Raw genomic sequence first — 24617 nt, 5'->3', positions numbered from 1 at the left:
CATGCACTGCCCTATCCTCATCTACCTTCAAAAGGTTCCAATTCCAAAAGGTTAGTCAAGCACAGCCCATACTGACTCTTGATCACAGGTCTATTCTAATGCTCAGCAGTCCCTCCAGTAATTTCCCCACTACTGATGTCAGGCTGACCAGCCTGTAGTTCCCTGCCTTCCCCTTGCTACCTTCCTTACACAACAGAACATTAGCCATCTTCTAATCTTTGGGAATCTTATCGGTGGCTAACCACAAAGTAAACATCTCTGCAATCCCTTCTCTAGCCTACCACAAAGTCCAAGGATGCACATAGCCAGGCCCTGGGGATTTATCCACCCTAATGCACTGTAAAGTGTGCAAATATTCACTTCCTTGCAATAATCTTCTGAAACATCATCACATTTTCCTTACCTCCTGAGCAACCACAATTTTCTCCCATCACTAAATGGCATTTGGATCCCAAAATCCGTAAGATGTAGGTGCAGAATTAGGCCATTTGACCCATCAAGTCTGCTCTGATTTATCATCTCCCCCAACCCCATTCTCCCTGTAACCTTTGATGCCCTTAATGAAGGGACAGGACAGGAGATGGGGTGGGGTGGAGGAAATCGGAACAGAATCAGTCTAAGATCATGGCAAATACATAAAGACAAACAGATTTATTGGCCAAAGATAGGAACTCACATAGTGCTTGTGACTAATAATTTTGCAGCCTCCAAAAAAAATACATTTTGGATTTCAATGCTGAACTACACAATATTAATTACAACATAAAAACTGCTTTCCTTAAAAATTTTAAAGAACAAGGACAGGTGGCAGGCAGGGAAGGGGATGAGGGGAAACAACCCCTTCCCTTGCGCGAAGCAGGACTTATTCGAAGAACTGTCTAATAAAAAAATATTGCGGCGGTAAGTTTATGTCTCTCAACACTGAGTGTGGGATGGGTGGGGAGGGACAGAGAAAGGGAAGCAGGTTGTTGGAATACAATGCAGAGAGGCGTCGTCACACTTCAGTGGCAAGAATGCACGGGCTCCTCCTCTCTGCATGGAAGTCCAATGCTGATGCATTGCTCACCTCAGAAAGGTCGGAGTTATTGCTGCACACAGAGGCTGTTTAGAAGATTACACGCTCGCGCACACACACATCACACACACACCTGAATTTAGAAAGTCCCACGCCTCTAACCAGGCAAGGTTATCGCAGGCTGAGGAAGGGTTTGACAGTGGAGAGAACTGGGAAAGTGCCTTGCAATGTCCCAGATCCCTGCTGCTGGGGCAAATGCGGAGGAGGGGCAGGTTTCCTTGAAAATTTTAAAGATCAAGAACAGGGGACAGGCAGGGAAGGAGAGGAGGTGAGACCTCAGTGAAATCTAATCGAACGCTAGAGTGGATATGGACAGGATGTTTCCTAAGGTGGGAGAGTCATTTTATCGGGAGGACATACAGAGGATTCTGAGATTGAGTTCGGTACTCCGACACCCTGAGCTAACAGCAACGCAACAAGGCGTTTGGTATCTATCTGATGGCTCAGCTGCAGGCCACGGCTGCAAATGCACAGCCAGGGCCCACTGCAAGGAGAGTCAGGGGCAGCAGAGCATCACTTCCTCAGGGGAGGGGAGATATATCCAACTGAGAAGCAAGGGGGGGGGAGGAAGGGGAAGTTAGGGACGACCACCGACAGGACAAGGTCACAGCCAGAATCTCCAGGGTCTAGATGAAAAAAAAGTGACAGGATCTGAGGTGCTGCTCCTCCAACCTGCGTCTGGCCTCATTATGGCAGTGGTACATGGAAAGGAAAAGGTTAGAGGGAAATTGGCCACGTGCAGGTTAATAGGGGGTAGCTGAGGAAGGCAAGATGGACAACAAGGGCAAGTTGGGCCAGAAAGTGGGGACACTAGACACTGAAAATCTTGATCAACACACACACAATGCTGGAGGAACTCAGGAGGTCAAACAGCATGAGTGGAGGGAAGCACACAGTCAACGTTTTTTGGGCCAAGAGCCGCTGTCAGGACCAGGCAAAGAAAGGGGCAGAAGCCAGAATAAAACAAGTTAGGGAAGATTCTGCCCCCCTTCCTTTCCAGCCCAGAATATCGACTGTTTATTCCCATCCATAGATGCTGTATGTTCCTGTGAGTGCTAGTCTGGGCGATGAGCCAGGGTTACACTGTCTGAAGCTGAAGTCAAAGGGCTGGGATTTTCTTCCTCTCTCGGACAAAAAAAAAAGTATAATTCCTCCCCCCCCCCCACTGTGCCTTGGAACCCCTTTCTTCTCCTGTAATCCCACCCTCCCAATGGGGAAAGCGCCTAAATCAGATTATAAAAATATGTTTATTTAGTCATACAGCGTGGAGTAGACCCTCCAGACTACCTTGCCCCCAGCAACCACTGAGAAACCTGATTAACCCTAACCTAACCACTAGACAATTTATGTACGTCCAGCCCTAACCTAACCATGGGACAATTTACAATGACCACTTAAACTACCCAGTACGTCCAACCCTAACCTAGTTATGGGACAATTTACAATGACCTGCCCGGTATGTTGTTGGACTGTGGGAGGAAACTGGGGCACCTGGAGAAATCTCACATCATTCCACGGGGACTCCACACAGAACAGCACCAGGATTGAACTCTGGAATGCCCCAAATTCTTTTAGCGTTGCGTTAACCTCTTCACTACTGTGGTGCCCAAAAATGTCACCCCCCCCCACCCCCCAGTCTCGCTTGTGGAAAGGCCCATCGGACCAAAGGTGGTCGATTCACTCTGGTCTACAGGTGCCCCACACTCACTCATTCTCTCTCTCTCTCTCTCTCTCGCATACAGCAGCAAATGCACCCGTTTTACAAAGTTTGTTTTTGGAAGGGATTTTGTTTTGGTGGGGGGGGGGGGGGGAGAGAGCCATGGAGAGGGAGGTTCTGTTTAGCCATCGCCGCCTTCCTTCACTGCATCTTCCTTTCCCTCCACCTCGACCCCCTCCTCCTCCTCGCCTTCATTGATCTCCTCCACGTCCTCGTCGTCCTCCGAGCCTGAGGGAAGAGGGGGAGAGGGGAGGAAACACAGGCAACACCGGCTGTCAAGAAGGCTCATCAGCACCCGATGCAGAAGGTGGAATCCCCCTACACCACCCCGCCCTGAGTTACTGGATAGCGTGAACCAATCACCGTACTGCGCTCCAGAAGGAGCCATGCCTTCAAGCTGAGCTGTTCCAGCACAGTTCCAACAACAGTTTCAACCAAAACACAAGCAGCATCTCAAAAACACCACCAGTGCCTCGACTTTCATTAGCAGGTTCTCCAGATATTAACAAACCTCCACAGACCAGCTGCCCACCATCTCTGCAAGACGCAAGTCAGGGGTGTGATAGGACACTCCCTACTTGCCTGTGTGGAGTTAGTCCATGCACTCCACATCCACCACCTTACCCTTCTGCTGTCTACGTCAGGAGTGTGGTGGGACGCTACCCACTTGCCTGGGGAGACTGCGGTTCCAACAAATCTTTAGAAGCTCAACTCCATCTGGAACAGAGCAGCCAGAGGAGGAGATTTACCAGGACGCTGTCTGGATTCGAGAACCCATCTTATGAGGGAAGGTTGAGCGAGCTATGGCTTTTCTCTTTGGAGCAGAGGATGACAAGTGACTCGACAGAAGTGTACTATAAGAGGCATAGAGTAGACAGTCACCCCGGAGTGGCAATGGCCAGTACCAGAGGACATGCTTTTAAAGTGGGTGCAAGAGGTTTTTGGGTGGGTCGGAGGTGCGGACAGAAAGAGTGTGAGATAGTTTTTTTTTCTACAACACTCCACTGAAGTTGGGTGGAATTACAACTAGAGGTCATGGGTTAAGAGTGACAGGTGAAATATTAAAGGGGATCCTGAGAGGAAATTTCTTTACTCAAGAGGGCCATGAGAATGTGGATCCTCTCAACAGTGTTGTGATTGTGGAACGAGCTGCCAGCAGAGATGGTGCATGTGAGTTCAATTTCAATGTTTGAGAAGTTTGGATAAGTACATTGATGGTGAAGGTTACTGGGAATAGGCAGTCTAAATAGATTGGCACGGATTAGATGGCTGAAGGACCTGTTTCGGTGTTGTACTTAGAGAATGTTAGGTCTGGAATGTACTGCCAGGAATGGTGATTCAGACTGATACATTAGGGACATTTAAGTGACTCAGATAGGCACATGGATGAAACAAAAATGGAGGGTTATACTGTTGGTGGACTTAGGCACATTGTGGTCTGAAGGGTACATACTGTGCTCTAATGTTTTATTGTGTTCTGCTTTAAATAACTTTTAAATTAGACTTACTAATTTAAATGCACCTGTAGCAATGAGTAAAACTGATTCACCACCCCCTAACTAAAGAAATTCCTTCTCATTGTGTTTCTAAAGGGACGTCCTTCTATTCTGAGGCTGTACCCTCTGATCCTAGACTCCCCCACTATAGGAAGCATCCTCTCCACATCCAGGACTTACAATATTGTATGGGTTTCAATGAGATCCTTTCTATCCTTCTGAACTCCAGCGAGTACATGCCCAGAGCCAGTAAACACTCCTCATCCGTTAATCATTCCTTTCCCAGGACCATTCTCGCAAACCTCCTCTGAACCCTCTCCAATGCCGGCATATCCACCCTTCGATCCAGAGCCCAAAACTACTCGCAACACTCCAAATATGGCCTGACCAATGCCTTAAGCTACAGCCATTACATCTCTGCTTTTATATTCTAGTCCTCTCCGTGCAAACACTCTGCATTCTTCCTTACTACATACTCAAACTGCAAGTTAACCTTGCCCCAGGGCTCTCAAGTCCCTTTGTACCTACCATTTCTGAGTCTTCTCCCCACTTACGAAAATAGTCGATGGCCAACGATCAATGCAATCAGAGGACATCTTCAAGAAGGTGCACCCATCATGAAGGACTCTCAGTAAGGCATGCCAGCTTCTCAGCACAGGAGTCTAAAGACTCACATTAGATGTTTTAGGAGTTTTTTCCCCTGGACATCAGATTTCCAAACAGCCCATGAACACCACCTATTTCACATTATTTAATTTCTTACTGTACCTTACAGAAACTGTTGCACTGTACTGCTGTTTTATTAATGCAAATATCTAATCAGCCAATCATGTGGCAGCAACTTCATGCATCAAAGCATGCAGACATGGTCAAGAGGTTCAGTTGTTGCTCAGACCAAACATCAGAGTGGGGAAGAAATGTGATCCAAGTGACTTAGACTGTGGACTGATTCTTGATGGCAGATGGGGTGGTTTGAGCATCTCAGAAACTACTGAAATCCTGGGATTTTCATGCACAACAGTCTCTAGAGTTTACAGAGAATGGTGCAAGAAACAAAAAACATCCAGTGAACAATAGTTCTGTGGATGAAAATGCCTCGTTAATGCGAGAGGTCAGTTGTAATGGCCAGATTGTTTAAAGCTGACAGGAAGGTGGCAGTAACACAAGTAACCATGCATTACAACAGTGGTGTACGGAATGTGCAAAGTGGACGGACTACAGCAGCAGAAGACCACTCCAGGCTCCATTCCTGAACCTAATAAAGTGGCCACTGAGTGTATGTCGTGATAACAAAACTAATTCTTTTTCATTCCTTCTACCAGAATCCATGATCACACTTCTGTAGTTGCAGCTTGCAGTGTGTGTTCATGGCGAACTAGGTATTAGGGAAAGCCCAGTCAGTCAACAGATCTCACCTTCCACATCATCCTCCTCATCCTCGTTGTCCACAATCTCCTGGACGTCATCCTCATCATCGTCCTCATCCACGATCACCACCGAGCCCTCCCCGTTCTCCTCATCGCTGTGGGAGGGAGATTTGCATCAGGCAGTGCTGGAAACAGGCCCTTCAGCCCTGCTTGTCCATGATGACCCAGGCGCCTCCCTGGGACTGTCCCACTTCCTTGTGCTGGGCATTAACCTTCCCGTCCACGCACTTATCTAAATGTCTAGCTCAGGGGCAGTGCCTCTTTGTGACAGTGATTACCCATATTTCCAATAATCTTCTAAAAAAATGCGCTTGTGCACCATGGCAATTTTAAGCAGAGATTATCATTGATTAATGAATTAGTAACAATAAATAAGATTTTTTTTTAAGAAAGTACAGAAGACGAGTCCTTTTGCTCATTTACACGTATGCACTGTTGTGAAGCATCTTTCAAAAGCTATAAAATTTTTAAAAAGAATAGAAAAATAACAATTTCTAACAGTATTGTTACTGTATCTATAATATCCCGGTTTAAGACCAGGCTTAATTTTATTTATACCGTTATGCTATTGAGCATTTTATTTGTCTGTAGATCTTCTCAAAATGCAAATCTGTATAAAAAATGTTTCTTTAATTACATATACGTTCTAGTATTAAATTTTGGTATTTAAAATTTTTGTCGATAAGGTAGGTTTGCTGAATTAGCCTATAGGATTCGTCTCGTTAACATTTTTTTGCAGAGAGTGCAGGTAAAGAACAAGGAAGCCATCTTCAAGAGAGTGTGGCATTGAAAAAGAAAGACAAGGGAGAATGGAAACAGACAACGAACATAGTGGAAGAACATGGTAAAACGCTTACAGGACCAGATTTGGAAGGACAGGTACAAGTGTCAGAAAAATCTCATGAAGACTATGCAGATAACTTTCAGTTAGCCAGATAGCATATGACATTGGAGGAAGTTCGACGCCTTAACCTTGGACATTTTTGTTTAAAAACCCCTGCTTGGACTATCTCTTCAGTGCAGAACCATTTTGGTACCGTGAGTAAATGAAGTGAAGCAAAATGGATTGATTACGCAACTTGGAGCTCTAACAATTCCGTGCACGTTATAGACCAGGGGTCCCCAACCTTTTTTGCACCGAGGACCGGTTTAATATTGACAATATTTTTGTGGACCGGCCAACCGGGGGGTGTTCAAGTTCAACAGTGCGTGGCAGGGAATGAGGAAAGGTGCAGCTGACTCGTATCATTTCATATCACCAAATCATACCGTCTCCTCGCGGCCCGGTTCTGGTTCATTGGGGACCACTGTATATAGACTAATATATATTTGATGAGCTCTTTTCATTATTGTGTATTATATAGCATTATTTTGTTTTTATACTTAAAAATATCTTGTCAATACAATTTTGATGCAAGATTTTACTGGTGCACCTAGCCAGCCGAATGTCATTTAATCTGCGCTGATTTCCTGTATTCTGCCCAGGGGGATAATCAGAAGCTCAGAACAGCTACTCTGGCAGTTTCTTCCACAGGGAAAACAGGAACAAGCTGCTTGACACTTAAACCTGCCCTGCTGGTCACTATGATCACAAGGAAGGGAATCCTGTGAAAGGTTCAGAGCTTCAAGTTCTTCAGAGTGAAGATCACGATAGTCTGTTCTGGGCCAAACACAGACAAGGAAGCTCTCTGCGATCAGCGTAACACTACTGCAGCAGGGTTCAATTGGCACCGCTGTCTGTAAGGGTTCTGTACTCTTCCCGTGACTGCGTGGGTTTCCTCTGGGTGTTCTGGTTAACTCCCACATTCCAAAGGTGTGCAGGGCAAGTCAATTAGGTGTAACTGGGCAGAATGGGCTCATGGGCCGGAAAGGGCCTCTTACATTGCCTCATATCTGAATAAGAAGATATAGACACACCTGTACTTCCTCAGGAAGCTAACAAAATTTGGCATGACCTCTGGCTCACTAATAAATGTGCTACACAAAGCATCCAATCTAGATGAATCATGGTTGGGTTTTGCAACCATGCTGCCCATAACCACAAGAAGCTGCAGATAGTATTGCAAATGCAGCTCAGCATCATATTCACCAGTTTTCCTTCCACGGACTCTGGCTTCTATTTCTCAGTGCCTCAGTAACGCAGCCAGCATCAACGACCCACCCACCCACCCACCCCAGACATTCTCTCCCACCAGGCAGAAGATACAAAACCCTGACAGCATGTACGCCGGGCTCAAGGGCAGTTTGGAAAAACTACAAAATGGTCGCTCAATACAATAGCATGTACTCTCCACTTAACAATCGAGCTTAAACCTCACTGTTTGCCAACAATACACTTCTCTCAAACTAACATGTTATTCTGCATTCTGTTATTGTTACCCTGAGGTGATGGAAATTATCTGTATGGATGGCAGTAAAACTCGTTTTTCACTGTACATATCACAATTTACCCTGAAGACACGAGTTGAGATATTTCCACTAGTGGGAGAGTCAGAAGGGAGAGGACTTGGTTATTGGATTGAGGAGCAAAGTTTTACATCTTGCAAATTGTCACCTGCACTTAATGAGGTACACGTGCTGGTTAATGCAAATATCCAAACAGCCAATGTGGCAGCAACTCAATGCATCAAAGCATGCAGACATGGTCAAGAGGCTGAGACCAAATATCAGAATGGGGCAGAAATGTTATCTAAGTGACTCTGACCGTGGAATGATTGTTGATGCCAGAGGGGGTAGCTCGAGTACCTCAGAAACTGTTGACCTCCTGGGATTTCCACGCACAACAATCTCTAGAGCAGGAGCTCCCAACTCAGGGTCCAGAGAGCCAGAGATCTCTTGCTTAATGGTATTGATCGGTGGCAATAAAAAGGTTGAGACACCCTGGTCTAGAGTTTACAGAGAATGGTGTAAAATACAATAAACATCCAATGAGCAACAATTCTGTGGGTGAAAGCACCTCGTGAATGACAGAGGTCAAAGCAGAATGGTCAGACTGGCTCAAGGTGACAGGAACATGACAGAAACCATTACAACAGCGATGTGCAGAAGAGCATCTTTGAACACACAGCACTTTGAACCTTGAAGTGGATGGGCTGCAGCAGCAGGAGACCACGAACGTACACTGAGTGGCCACTTCTTTAGGTGCAGGAGGAACGTAATAAAGTGGCCACTGAGCGTATGTCGAGATACAGTGAAAAACCTTCTGGCTACCCGCCTTCCAGATCGATCCCTCCGTTAGCACGTACAGATTGTAGAAAGGGAAGCAATAACAATCCAGACTAACGCGATACAGTGACAGAGAAAGTGCAGTTCGGACAATAAGGTGCAAGATAGAGCGCGAGTTCAAGAGTCCACCTTACCATAGTAGGACCGTATCAACTAGGACTGCAGGACAGAAGCTGCCCAAGAGTATGTACTTTCAAGTTTTTGTATCTTCTGTCTGACATGGGCAGGAGGAGGGGGTTGGTGGTGAAGGGAGAGTATCCAGAGTGGGTGGGGACTTTGGTTATGTCAGCTGTTTTTCCCTAGGCAGTGGGAAGTGTAGGCAAAAGGGGATGTTGGAATTTCGTCTCTCTAATCCACGGGTGGTGGATGACGGATCATTACAAGGGTCTGAGGTAGATGAGGTTTTGGAGGGTCACAACTGGTGATAAAAAGGGAGACAGCACTATATAGCAGGGATACAGGTCCTTCAGCCCATCGCGTCAATACTGACCACGGTGCCCAATTTCCAATGCTCAGTCTATATCTCACCAAGTCCCACACCTCCATGTGCCTATCTGTTCTTTTTATAAGGTACCGCGGTGCCCTCTTCTATCACTTCACCTAGCAGTTTCCATTCATGCACCACCCCCGTGTGAAAACTTTACCCATCAGGTCACTTTGAAATCTTTCCCCACTCATCCTGAAACTACCCCCCGCCCCCCTAGTATTGGGCTGCCTCGCCTGAAGGTAAAGACTGTTACCGTCACTCTCAATTTTTGATAGTTCGATGAGTTTTCCCCCAGTGGCAGCTCAGCCACTGGTTGCTGGGCTGGGGGGTAAGGAGGTGGCGAGCGGGCTCGTGGGAGGCGGACCCTGCGCTCTCACCTGTCATCCAGGCCGTTTTCCCCACTCTCGCTCTCCGCAATCAGGAAATACTGGAGTGGGTTCGGCCACATATCATCCTTCAGTACCTGAAGAGAGAGGGAGATGGTCAAATGGGTAGACAGCAGAGACACTGGGAATATTGAGAGCAGTTCTGGGGTCTGTAGCTTAATCCTGGAGAGGGCCCACAGGAGGTTCACAAAAATTATCCTAGGAAGAAAATGGTTAACCTACTCGGACCTGGACTCGAATTTAGAAGAATGAGGGGAGATCCCATCCACTCAATGAGAGTCAACTGCGACACTGGCTTCCCTGTGAGCAAGTGAGACAATCACTGTCCTATCACACACTCCCAGGGTTGGACACAAGGTAAACCTTGTTCACAACATCCCATCTCATACTCCCAGGGTTGGACACAAGGTAAATCTCCTTCACAACATCCCATCTCACACTCCCAGGGTTGGACACAAGGTAAATCTCCTTCACAACATCCCATCACACACTCCTGGGGTCAAACACAGAGTGAAGCTCCCTCTACAACATCCCATCACACGCTCCCTGGGTCAGTCCCTTTAAAATCCATCGAATACTTTAAGGCTTAGAAGAGCAGAGCAGACTAGACGTGCTGAATTGCCAGATTCAGCTCTCATACCTCAGCACTTTGTAGAACAGGGATCTATCTGGGCAGACAGCACAACTGGGGAGGATGCTAACAGGATGCACAGTAGATTACAACCCCCACCGCTGGATCAGACACACAAAGAGAAGGGTTTAAAACTGTGCTGCCCACTACACTCTGTAAAGGAACACATCGCTCTCCAACACTACCCCACTATTCAAAAGGGCGCTAGGACGTACCTCTGCGATTTCATCGGTGGTGGGGTTACGGTGCTCGGTGAACCAGGAGAAGAAACTGCGGTGTCCACGCTTCCTGCCCTTCTCGCCAATCCCTCGGTTCAGCGAGATCAGGTCCATTCCCTTCTTCCACTTGATAGGAGTCGACTGCGACACTGGCTTCCCTGTGAGCAGAGTGAGACAATAGGGTCAGGACTGTCACTGTCCCATCACACACTCCCAAAGCCAGACACAAGGCGAAAATCCCTTTACACCGTCCCATCACACACAGCCAGGGTCAGACAGAGTGAAGCTCCCTCCACACCGTCCCACCACACACTCCCAGGGTCAGACACAGCGAAGCTCCCTCCACACCGTCCCATCACACTCTCCAAGGGTCAGACACAGAGTGAAGCTCCCTCTATCCTGCCCCATCACACACTCCCAGGGTCAGACACAGAGTGAAGCTCCCTCTATCCTGTCCCATCACACACTCCCAGGGTCAGACACAAGAGTGAAGCTCCCTCCACACTGTCCCATCACACACTCCCGGGGTGAGACACAGAGCGAAGCTCCCTCTATCCTGTCCCATCACACACTCCCAGGGTCAGACAGAGTGAAGCTCCCTCCACACCGTCCCACCACACACTCCCAGGGTCAGACACAGCGAAGCTCCCTCCACACACTCCCGAAGTCAGACACAGAGTGAAGCTCCCTCCACACCATACCATCACACACTCCTGGGGTCAGACACAGAGCGAAACTCCCTCCACACCGTCCCACCACACACTCCCGGGGTCAGACACAGAGCGAAACTCCCTCCACACCGTCCCATCACACACTCCCGAGGTCAGACACAGAGTGAAGCTCCCTCTATCCTGCCCCATCACACACTCCCAGGGTCAGACACAGAGTGAAGCTCCCTCGATCCTGCCCCATCACACACTCCCAGGGTCAGACACAGAGTGAAGCTCCCTCTATCCTGTCCCATCACACACTCCCAGGGTCAGACAGAGTGAAGTTCCTTCTAAACCCTGCTATGCTGACCTGCTAAAGCATTCCTTTCCCACAGCAACCAACCTAATCGTGGTAGAACTGCCATCTCAAGAGAGGATGTGCATGATGTGGTGGTCTTCTCTACCCTGACTGAGGGGAGATGAGGTATTGGCACCCTCCCACTACAGACACACTTGGTGTGAGACACCACTGGGGGCCATGGGTGTAATTTCAGACTCTTCCCAAGGTACAAGGTGGATCCACCAGTCAGGGAAACCTCCACACACCCACCCCTTCAATCGTGCACCATCTGCCCTCTCAACTGATCCTTGATTCTGATCAGAGTTACGCTCATCATCGATGGATGGGGTGGGAGGAGGGGGTTTCTCCCTGCCTCTGCCCCCGCCTCCCTCCCCACCTCCGACTCTCGCCCTCTCTGCCTCAGTAGGAGACTAACTGGTCTTGCCACAGCTTCCACACCCCCCCACCACACCCTGTGGAACAGCATCTCCTCTCACCTCCAGTCCCCAGGTGAAACTCCTTGATGATGAGCGAGTTCTCGAAGTACGGATTCTCGCTGAAGTGGAACTTGATCCGGTAGCCGGATTTGATGTCTTCAAACTCTTCCACCTTCGAGATAAAACAGGACACGCCCCCTCCAGAGGCGTCAGTCCCGTCTCAGGAAACCCCGGGCGTTGGGGAGGGGTTGGGGTGGGGAAGAGAACCCTGCCGTAGGGGATGGGGTGGGGAGGGGGAGAATGAACTTCAGCACGGACACTGCGGTGCAGTGGTGTAGAACTACTGACAGTAGGACTGGTGTAGGACTGACAGTAGCACGTGGATGCCTGAGAAGCTCGGGAAGAGAGGATGCCTGGGGCAACGGGCTTGCCTTTAAAAGGACCAGTGGTAGAAACAGATTTAATACTACAATTGTGGGTTTAGAGTTTAGCAGGTGAAATACTTAAGAAATTAGGATTATGGACTATGGCAGTGTGTGGTGTGGAGGAAGCTTCACTCTATGTTTGACCCCAGGGGTGTGTGATGGGACAGTGTGGAGGGAGTTTCACTCTGTGTCTGACCCCGGGGGAGCGTGATGGGACGGTGTGGAGGGAGTTTCACTCTGTGTCTGACCCCGGGAGTGTGTGATGGGACGGTGTGGAGGGAGCTTCACTCGGCGTCTGACCCCGGGAGTGTGTGATGGGACGGTGTGGAGGGAGATTCAGTCTGTGTCTGACCCCGGGAGTGTGTGATGGGACGGTGTGAAGGGAGCTTCACTCTGTGTCTGACTCCGGGAGTGTGTGATGTGACGGTGTGGAGGGAGCTTCACTCTGTGTCTGACCCCGGGAGTGTGTGATGGGACGGTGTGGAGGGAGCTTCACTCTGTGTCTGACCCCGGGAGTGTGTGATGGGACGGTGTGGAGGGAGTTTCACTCTGTGTCTGACCCTGGGAGTGTGTGATGGGACAGTGTGGAGGGAGCTTCACTCTGTGTCTGACCCCGGGAGTGTGTGATGGGACGGTGTGGAGGGAGCTTCACTCTGTGTCTGACCCCGGGAGTGTGTGATGGGACGGTGTGGAGGGAGTTTCACTCTGTGTCTGACCCTGGGAGTGTGTGATGGGACAGTGTGGAGGGAGTTTCACTCTGTGTCTGACCCCGGGATTGTGCGATGGGACGGTGTGAAGGGAGCTTCACTCTGCGTCTGACCCCGGGAGTGTGTGATGGAACAGTGTGGAAGGAGCTTCACTCTGTGTCTGACCCAGGGAGTGTGTGATGGGACGGTGTGGAAGGAGCTTCACTCTGTGTCTGACCCAGGGAGTGTGTGATGGGACGGTGTGGAGGGAGCTTCACTCTGTGTCTGACCCCGGGAGTGTGTGATGGGACGGTGTGGAGGGAGCTTCACTCGGCGTCTGACCCCGTGAGTGTGTGATGGGACGGTGTGGAGGGAGCTTCACTCGGCGTCTGACCCCGGGAGCGTATGATGGGATGGTGTGGAGGGAGTTTCAGTCGGCGTCTGACCCCGGGAGTGTGTGATGGGACGGTGTGGAGGGAGCATCACTCTGTGTCTGACCCCGGGAGTGTGTGATGGGACGGTGTGGAGGGAGCTTCACTCTGTGTCTGACCCCGGGATTGTGCGATGGGACGGTGTGAAGGGAGCTTCACTCTGTGTCTGACCCCGGGGGAGCGTGATGGGACGGTGTGGAGGGAGCTTCTCTCTGTGTCTGACCCTGGGGGAGCGTGATGGGACGGTGTGGAGGGAGCTTCACTCTGTGCCTGACCCCGGGAGTGTGTGATGGGACGGTGTAGAGAAGAGAGGCAAGTCAAACACATTCATGGTCCTACCTCCAGCCTCATCATGTAGTTAAATGCCTCCTCGTCATTCTCGTCAATGAGAGCAGAGAGCTGTGGATGGTTGAGGAACTGGAGAAGAGCGAGTCAAGGAAGACATTTCTAACACTGAAAGCATACACAATTGCCTGCCTTGCCCAGAGTTCCCGGGCTTATGGGCTACCATGGGAGGCAGCAATGTTTGACCTGAACCTGCCCTTGCTCGGTCCATAAGCCCATAAAACATAGGAACAGAACTAGGCCATTCAGCCCATTAAGTCTGCTCAACCATTCCATCCCTCTCAAATCCATTCTCCTGCCTTCATCCTGTAACCTTTGTCACCCCGACTAATCAAGCACCTATTGTGTTTGAGGAAGCGGGCGGGGGAAAGACTGGGAGGAGGTCCCCGTCACTTTAGGGAGAGTGTGAGAAGTTGTTGGGGGCGGGGGGGAAGAGAGGAATCTCAGTTGGGTTTTTGGGGGAAATCGCAATGGACCGGTGAGTTTCAGAATCAGGTTCATCATTACTGACATACAGAACATAGAAAACTACTGCACAGTACAGAGCCTGCAGCCCACAATATTGTCCCGACTTTTTAACCTACTCCAAGATCAAGCCCGCCATCATTCACGTGCCCAGCTGTTGCTGGAATGTCCATAATGGAGCTGTTTCAGGCTCCGTGACGGTAGTAATGAGAAAAGGGCATGGAGGGCACGCTGCCTTCTACCCTGACCATAGGAAACATCCTCTCCACGTCCACTCTATCCAGGCCTCTCAGTATTTGAGAGATTCAGTGACAGCCCCCTTTTATGCTACATTCAACATTAAGAAATATCGACCAGAGCACACTGAAATATTGTTCCCTGTGAACTTCAGGAAATGGGGTTTATTTGGCAATAGGGCATTCAATGCGGCCTGATAAAACGTAAGGACTTCAACAACTTGCGAAATCAGAAGCCAACCACTCTGCACGTTTCCTGCAAGACAAGACCCGACACACAAACTGCCCGGCACCAGTGCTTCTTGGACAGCGTTCAGGGTCTGCGTTGGCGTAAATGCATCTTACCCAAAATTAAAAGCTACGCTTGGTGCTGGAGCAGCATTAGAGAGACATGCAAAAGGCAAAACGTTATTTTAATTTAGCAACAGTGCACTATTTAACAGAGAAACAAGAATCTGCTGGGTGGCAAGATTGAGTTGCGTCACTACCAAAGGAGGTGCAAGATACTTCTTCCCTCCGCAAGCCCGCGGGTCACCCTTGGGCAAGGTGTAGCACCTGCTTAGCACCCCCCCCCACCCCGATCAGGATCACGTGAAGCCATGGGAATAGGTGGCATATAGTCGTATAGACAGCTAGTGCAGATCACAAGTCCTAGTTATGTGACCACTGACGCCAGGCAGAAAATCTCTGAAGTGTATTGATAATGGTTGGGGTCACCCGTCTGGTAAAGACACTGCCCAGAAGGCAATGGCAAACGACTTCTGTAGAAAAATTTGCCAACAACAACAGAAACAGAAAACCTACAGCACAATGCAGGCCCTTCAGCCCACTGAGTTGTGCTGAACATGTCCTTACCTTAGAAATTACCAGGCTTACCTATAGCCCTCTATTTTACTAAGCTCCATGTACCTATCCAAAAGTCTCTTAAAAGACCCTATCGTATCTGCCTCCACCACCGTTGCTGGTAGCCCATTCCACGCACTCACCACTCTGAGTAAAAAACTTACCCCTGACATCTCCTCTGTACCTACTTCCAAGCACCGAAAAACTATGCCCCCTTGTGCTAGCCATTTCAGCCCTGGGAAGAAGCCTCTGACTATCCACACTATCAATGCCTCTCATCATCTTATACACCTCTATCAGGTCACCTCTCATCCTCCGTCACTCCAAGGAGAAAAGGCTGAGTTCACTCAACCTATTCTTATAAGGCATGCTCCCCAATACTATATTCTGCCATATTTGACCTACCAAAATGAACCACTTCACACTTATCTGGGTTGAACTTCATCTGCCACTTCTCAGCCCAGTTTTGCATCCTATCAATGTCCCGCTGTAACCTCTGACAGCCCTCCACACTATCCACAACACCCCCAACCTTTGTGTCATCAGCAGATTTACTAACCCATCCCTCCACTTCCTCATCCAGGTCATTTATAAAGATCACGAAGAGTAAGGGTCCCAGAACAGATCCCTGAGGCACTCCACTGGTGACTGACCTCCATGCAGAATATGACCCACCTACACCTACTCCTTGCCTTCTGTGGGCAAGCCAGTTCTGGATCCACAAAGCACTAGTCACTGGTCTATAATTTCCTGGGCTATCTCTACTCCCTTTCTTGAATAAAGGAATAACATCTGCAACCCTCCAATCCTCTGGAACCTCTCCCATCCCCATTGATGATGCAAAGACCATCACCAGAGGCCCAGCAATCTCCTCCCTCGCCTCCCACAGTAGCCTGGGGTACATCTCAATGATCAAAGACTACGATCGCCCACGTCATACGGCACGAGGACATTATAATGATGGTGCAGAGGGTGGAATCGGAAACAAACCCAAACTCCTGGATATCTGTAACCCAAAACAACAGACAGCTTTCAGCATCAGTTAGGGCATGGGAGGCCACAGTGCAGTCGTACGAGGTGCTGGTGAGTCTACACTCGAGAGTACCGCGGTCTGTTTCGCTCAGCCTGTGTAAGATGGAACAAGTGCAGAGGAGATTTACAAAGATGCTGCTGGGTGTTGAAATACAAAGTGGCCAGACAGGGTCGGACTTTATCCCTTAGGGCAGGGATCCCCAACCTCGGGTTCATGGATCCCTCATTTAATGGTAGAGATTGAAGGCATTTAAAAAAAAGGCTAAGAACCCTTGCCTTAGTGTAGGAGACTGAGGGATGACCTTATCAGGGGCAGAGAGAGGGTGAATGCACACTACTAACTTTGTCAAGGTGGAGCAGAACAAGACTTTGTAAATCCTGGAAGGATGCTGGAAATGGTATGGGAGAGGTGTGTGATAGGTGGCAGAGAAGGGAAAAAGAAAACAGAAAACCTACAGCACAATACAGGCCCTTCGGCCCACAATGCTGTGCTGAACGTGTACTTACTTTAGAAATTACCTCGGGTTACACTCTATTTTTCTAAACTCTATGTACCTATCCAGGAGCCTCTTAAAAGACCCTATTGTATCTGCAAAGGAGTGCCAGGGACAGAACTTAGCAAGGGTGCAGACACACCCAACCCTGAGATACCAGGCAAGGTCACTTGATTCCAAAAAACTGGTTTATTGATCATTACAGAATATCTCTCCGGTGCTTCCCTCTCCCTTTCCCCAACCACTATTCCCCTCTCCCTGCCCCCTTCCCACTCTGAGTTCACAATAGAGACCCATATCAGAATCAGGCTTATCATCAATCACATCATAAAATTTGTTTTCTCTTGCAGCAGTAGATCAGTGCAACACATAAAATCCTGCAGTACCCTGCTGTCTTAAGCATCCTTGCTATGTACATGTGCCCAAGACTTTTGCATGATACTGCAGCTTTTCCCACCACCCCCAGAGTTGGAGAACCAAGGACTAGAGGGGGTGGGTTTGAGGTGAGAGGTAAAGACTTGAAAGGAAATTAGGGGGAAACTTTTATTTATACATGTAAAGGATGGGATCTTTGTGGATTTGGTGTCAGGGAAGTGGCTGTGGAAGGTAAAATAAATTACTTTTAAAAGACAGTTGGACAGGTACGTGTATTGGAAAGGTTTACAGCAGGGTGTCTAAACTTTTTTTATGCCAATACCATTAAGCAAGGGGTCTGTGGACTCCAGGTTGGGAACCTCTGGTTTAGAAAGTTATGGTCAAATCGCAGTGAGTGTGACCAGCTTGGACAGGGTACCTTGGGCCGTTTCTGTGCTGTGAGAGCATGACTCACTGTCCTGTACCCTCCACCCTCCACACATGCTGCTTGACCCACTGTGTGGCTTATTATTTGCTCAGTAACAGCATATTTCATGCGTTTTTTGTGACCAGCACATATATAATTAAAATTGTAGAATTCAGTGCATCCCAACCAATACATCAATTTCATGACACATTTCATGAAACATGTCAGCGATTTTGATCGCCTTCCCTGGCATATTAAGGTTGTTATAGCCGGGGGGGGGGGGTATTGGGGACTAGCTCCCATTACCTATTAAACGCTCCCAATGGCGTGCGTCTCAAATAGCCTCTGACAACCAAGTCCAGCTCCTGGCCTTCACATAAGCCCAGCAAAATGTTTTCTGCTGGCAGAAGGGACAAAGGTGGGTTACTGGCACCTTAACGGCAGTCGCTTCAGACAGACGGGGCTCATCACCCATGGTTAGCAGCTCATCTAGAAGGAAAAATTCTGATCTCAAATTTCCACTACCTTGGGGCTATACCCACTCCAGGAGTAAACCCGGAGGAAAAAGTCCAAAGCTGGAATCCCTGAGGCAGTGCCACAATGAGTTCAAAGACGCCCGGCAACTCCTGCGACATTACAGGTGCTAAAATGTATCCGTCTCTGATGCGTAACTAGACAGCTAGGTCACAACACCCATGGTCTCAACCTCAACCCTCGGCACCAGCACATTTTAAGTGATGGATTAGAGTGAATTCCTTGGCCATCAATACACACAAGGGTGGAACAGGTTCACGTGGGGCAGTTCCCCACCCGTCACAAGCATTCAAATTATCAAGGTGCGTCACCCCTTGAAAGAGACCTTTGGGACCGATTCTGGCTGCCACTCTCTCGCCTAGCTGAACAACACTTGGTCACAATCTTCAGCTCTGGCTCACCGTTGGGCACACTATTTACAGAGCTTTAGCAAATTCCAGTTAGGAATATTGCGTTCATGTCTGGTCACCTCACTAAAGGAAGGATGTAAATACTTTAGAGAGGCTGCAGAGATTTACCAGGATGCTGCCCGGAGGTCTTACAAGGATAGGCTGAGTGAGCTAGGACTTCTTCCAAGGGTGGTGTTTGGAGGAAAGTATGAAGGGGTGCCAGAGGTAGTTTTTTTTATTAATCAGAGTGGTGGGTGAGTAGAAAGCACTGCCAGAGGTAGTAACAGAGACTGATTATTTATTCTTCTCAACCCAGGCTCCTGCCTTCTCCCTGTAAACTTTGACAGCCTGACTAAACAAAAACACATCAACCTCCGCTGTAAATATACCAAATGATCCAGCCTCCACAGCTCTCTGTTGCAATGAATTCCACAGATTCACCCCCATCTGGCCAAAGACCTCCTCATCTCTTTTCTAGAGGGACATCCGTCTGCTCTGACCTCTGGTCCTAGACTCCCTCACTATAGGAAACATTTCCAATCCATCAAGGCCTTTTTAATGTCCGATAGTTTTCAATGAGATCCCCTTTCATTCTAAACGGGCTCCCAACCTTTCTTTAATGCCATGGACCCTGACTCAGACCCAGGTTGGGAACCTGTTCTAAACTCTGGCAAATACAGGCCCAGAGACATCAGATGGTCCTCATCAAACCCTTTTATTCAGAATCGTTCTCACAAACCTCCTCTGGATCCTTTCCAATGCCAACACATTTGCCCCCCCCCCCCCATATTTGTTCTTAGATATGGCTCCCAAAATCACTCCGAATACTCCAAGTGTGGTCTGACCGATGCTTTCAAAGCATCAGCAAAACGTTCTAGCAGAACTAATCCTTGGTAGACCTGATGCTTAAACGAGCTTGTGTCTCATTCACCTAAACTCCAATGATGGCAAACTCATTGACAATCAGCACGGGCGCCCCACAGGGACGTGTGCTTAGCCCACTGCTCTACTCTCTCTACACACAAGACTGTGTTGACTATGCACAGCTCAGATGCCACCTATAAATTTGCTAACGATACAACTATTGTTGGCAGAATTTCAGATGGTGACGAGCGGGTGTACAGGAGCAAGATATATCAGCTGGTTGAGTGGTGTTACAGCAACAAACTCTGCACTCAGTGTCAGTAAAACCAAAGAACTGATTGTGCAATTCAGGAAGGGTAAGACGAGGGAACACACACCAATCCTCACAGAGGGATCAGAAGCAGAGAGAGTCAGTAATTTTAAGTTCCTGGTGTCTATACCTCTGAGGACCCAAGCTGGATCAACATATCGATGTAGCTACGAAGGTGACACAACAGCAGCTATATTTCATTAGGAGTCACAAATTTCTACAGACGTGCCATGGAGAGCATTCTAACTGGCTGCATCATTGTCTGGTATGGGGGGGCGGTGTGGTCTACCGCACAGGATCAAAAAAATGCTGCAGAGTTATAAACTTAGTCCAGGACACCTTCAAGTAGCAATGCATCAAAAAGAAAAAGCAGCGTCCAGCCCCAACACACCTCTTCTCATCATTACTATCAGGAAGGAGGTACCGCAGCCTGAAGGTACACACTCAACGACTCAGGAACAGCTTCTTCGCCCCTACCATCAGCTTTCTGAATGGACATTGAACCCATGAACCTCACTACTTTTTTAACTAATATATGTATACACTTGCTGTAAGTCAGCTTTTTTATGGATTGCATTGTACTGCTGTCACGTGACGACATATGCCAGTTATGGGCCAACTCTGCTCAACGTGCTCTCATGACAACCTTCACCTTCACCCTCCAACATATTTAAACAAGTAAAAAGCCCAAGGTAAACTCCCGTCTCACTGATGTCCTGCAAACTACTCGGGCGCCTGGTCAACTGCCTAAATGGGCAGCGCAGGTTCTCTGCAACACTAAACATGCACCTTAGCAGGAGATGCAACCCTGACTGCGCCCTTCATGTACACCCTAACAGTGCAAATCATACAACAGGCAAAACACTTGCTGGAGTTTAGAAGAATGGGGGGTGGTGGGGAGATTTCATTGAACCTTTCGAATATTGAAAGGCTTGGATAGAGTGGATATGGAGAGGATGTTCCCTATAGTGGTCTAGGACCACAAGGATACAAGGATGTCCATTTAGAACAAAGGTGGGAGCTTCTTTAGCCAGAGGGTGGTGACCTGTGGAATTATTCTATGGGTGTGCTTAAAGCAGAAGCTCTTGATTAGTCAGGGTGTCAGAGGTTATGGGGAGAAGGTAGGGGAATGGGGTTGAAAGGGAAAATAAATCAGCCATGAAGACTCGATGGGCCAAATGGCATAATCCTGATCGTATGTCTAATGGTTAATCATACCATCTACTCGTTCCTGAGTGTCAAGATCTCTGAGGACCTAAACTGGTCCCAACATACCGATGCAGTTATAAAGAAGGCAAGACAGTGATTATACTTCATTAGGAGTTTGAAAAGATTTGGTATGTCAACAAATACACTCAAAAACTTCTATAGGTATACTGTGGAGAGCATTCTGACAGGCTGCATCACTGTCTGGTACTGCACAGAACCAAAAGAAGCTGCAGAGGGCTGTACATTTAGTCGGACCCATCTTGGGTTTATTTTGCATTTCCTGAGAAGCTGCAGAAAGTTGTGAACTCAGCCCCATCATGGGCACGAGCCTCCGCAGCATCCAAGGCACCTGCAAGGAGCAATGCCTCAACAAGGCAGCATCCATCATTAAGGATCTCCAGCACATAGGGCATGTCTTTATCTCACTGTTACCATCAGGTGGGAGTACAGAAGCCTGAAGGCACACATTCAGTGATTCAGGAACAGCTTCTTCCCCTCCGGCATCTGATTCCTAAATGGACTTTGAATCTTTGGACACTACCTCACTTTAAAAAAAAATAGTATTTCTGTTTTTGCACTTTTAAAAAATCTATTCAATTTACGGAATTGATTTACTTGTTTATTTATTATTATTTTATTTTTTTCTCTCTGCTAGATCATGTATTGCATTGAACTGCTGCTGCTAAGTTAACAAATTTCACGGCACATACTGGTGATAATGAACCCGATTCTGATTTTTTCCCACCGGCATGGACTGTGAAACCTTGTTTTGTGGGTGTATGGGGTGTCAGGGAGGGGTAGCCCCTCTGGTGGGGGAACATGTCGCGTCCTTTTCAGGGCGGTTAGTCCACCTTTGGTCCCTACTTGGCACTCAGCTCTCACCTGTGGCTCCCCGTAGCTGTTTGCCTGCGACAGCGGCCACACCCCGGGCAACGGCTTCAACAAGCTGGCTAAACCAGCTGAGGGTAGCCGACGGGTCTCAAACCCTCGGTGAGATAGGGAGTTGTCTATCCCAGCATGTGAAGACAGACTCCGGTGGATTGAGCGGACGAGACCAGTGGAAGGTCTAACGGTCAAGAAAACGGTCTCTGGAAGCGTTGTGGAACGTGTAGAGCAGGACAAGACACAGAAGACGTCCTGGTCATCCACTGAGCCTAGTCCCATCTCCAGCCGTCTCAACTCTGTCTTGCCACTGGATGTAGCTGGGAATTGGGACGAGAGAGTGAGGCTGATGCTGCACAACTCTCCCTCACTTAAATCCAAATGACGCGCTAGTCTCGACACCATCATAATGGTGCCGAGGTTCTCACTGATGTCGACGATGGACGAACAACACATTGCAATACATGCTAATAAAAAAACTAAACTACAGTACATATAATAAAAAGTTAAATTAAATAAGTAGAGCAAAAATAAAAAGTAGTGAGGTTGTGTTCATGGATTCAACGTCCATTCAGAAATCTGATGGCAGAGGGGCAGAGGCTGTTCCTGAATCGTCGAGTGTGTGTCTTCAGGCTCCTGCACCTCCTTCCCAATTGCAGCAATGAGAAGAGAGCATGCCCTGGGTGATGGGGTCCTTAATAATGGATGCCGCCTTTTTGAGACATTCTGCTTGCAGATGCCTTGGATGCTGTGGAGGCCAGTGCCCACGGTGAGGCTGAGTTCACAACTTCCTGCAGCTTCACAGGAAACGCAAAATAAACCGTTTCAGCTCATTCAATGCAGTCAGCTGTAACCTGAATACCATATGCCAATCACAAGTTGTATTGTACAACCAGCTGTGAATACAGTTTGCAAAATAAAAACTAAAATGCAATGCAGTTATGCAAATAGTTAACAATGTGCTTATGTTAATAGACGTGAAAGATATAGGTGCAGAATTAGGCCACTGGTGCTGTGTTTTGCACCTTGCCACCAGGGGGACGATGTTTCATTTCGCTGTATACAGGTGTATGGTTGAATGACAATTAAACCCTCCCAACCACTGAGCACATCGACATGAAAGCAGCATCCATCGTTGGAGATCCTCACCGATCAGGTTATCCCGTCGTCTCACTGCAGCCATCAGGCAGAAGGTACAGGAGCCTCAGAACTCATACCACCCAGGTTCAGAAACATCTATTACCACTCAACCATCAAGCTCTTGAACATAAGGGAATAACTACACTCCCAGAAACAATGATCTCACTGTAAGGACTCTTAATCTTGTTATTTCAAGTTCTCCCTATTAATTTATATCTGCATCTGCTCAGTTTTGTTGTCTTCTGCACTCTAGCAGATCCACCATTGATCCTGTTATAGTCACTATTCTATACATTTGCTGAGCTTGCCCGCAGGTACGTGGTGATGTAGGTGTACTCTGGTAATAAAACTTACTTTGAACTTGAAATGCAACACCAAGAAAATGAAGCATCTGCTTTAATTTCCAGCATCTGCAGAATTCCTCGTGTTTACCAAGAAAATGACGCAGATTTAGCACCAGGCAACACACAACAGTAACGCAAAATACAGGCAACACATAGCAAAAGAGTGCTACGCCCTCGATCAGCATCGTGCAACAGAGAAAAGGCTGTGTATCATTTACAGCAATGCAATACAGACACAGATGCAGCAACACATTCAGCGCAAACTGCAAAGCCAGGACGCGAATGCAACCTCAATGCAATCCAGCGAAAAAGTTTGAGCACAACTTTCACAAGCTACTAAGATGGGCACCCGTACATTTTATGCAACCGGCCAGAATGCAGAAGAGAAATGCAGGCGCTGTTTGCAAGGGCGGAGACAGGGGAAGGATACGGCGGTGACCCAGAAGCCGGGGATGTCCTCGATCAGCCGGTTGCGCCGCTCGAAGTGCGGCCGCCGCAGCTCGCCGTACTTGCGCTCGACGCGCAGGATCTCCTCGCCGGCGCGCTCGCTCAGCGCCTCCAACTCGCGCTGGCACGCGTCCACCGCCTCCAGCGCGCGCTGCGTCGCCCCGGAGACCGGCTGCCCGGCAACCGCGGCCGCCGCCGCCGCCGCTGCCGCTGCTGCGCAGGCGCCCGCCCCGGCCTCGGCTCCCCCCCGCTGCCCGGCAACCGCCGCCTCGAGCCCGACGGCCGCCTCCGGCGCACGCGCGCCGCCCGCCTCGGCCTTCTCGCCCGCGTCCAGCCGCCGCTGCTTGGCCTCGGGAGCCCCGCTGCTCATCGTTGGCCGCCCCTCCGGGTAGGTGAGGAAGGCTTTTAAAAAAAAAGTCGTCCGTCAAAACTTTGAACGGCCGGTTAACGCTTTAAAAGCAAACTTTACCTCATCGTGGCCCTGATCACGCTCGGTTCCCCCCCTCCCGCCGCTCCGTCAGTAAACACCTTCGGGGTTGGTTGGCCACCTGTTCTCCGCCAATCAGCGACAGCCGTTCACCGAGCCGGTGGTGCCTCCGGTTGGTCATAGGTAGACGTCGCCGACGTCCTCACCCAATCGGAGGGGTCATCCTTCCTGACGTGGCTGCTTC

At 48.8% G+C, this 24617-nt stretch overlaps 1 protein-coding gene across 1 annotated transcript; it reads right to left on the bottom strand.

Annotated features, from left to right (window-relative positions):
* Positions 1 to 632: 632 nt before the first annotated feature.
* LOC140190174 (protein SET-like) lies at positions 633 to 24175 on the bottom strand (the record flags this gene model as incomplete). The annotated part of the gene is made up of 7 exons (XM_072246685.1): positions 633 to 3020; positions 5704 to 5810; positions 9805 to 9890; positions 10660 to 10820; positions 12150 to 12261; positions 13971 to 14048; positions 23930 to 24175. Coding segments are annotated over 7 exons (897 nt in total), but the record flags the coding sequence as incomplete, so codon positions are not given.
* Positions 24176 to 24617: the final 442 nt, after the last annotated feature.

Source organism: Mobula birostris, chromosome 29, assembly GCF_030028105.1.
Source record: "Mobula birostris isolate sMobBir1 chromosome 29, sMobBir1.hap1, whole genome shotgun sequence".
Lineage (NCBI taxonomy): Eukaryota > Metazoa > Chordata > Chondrichthyes > Myliobatiformes > Myliobatidae > Mobula > Mobula birostris.
This window is presented reverse-complemented; position numbering and strand designations above follow the sequence as displayed.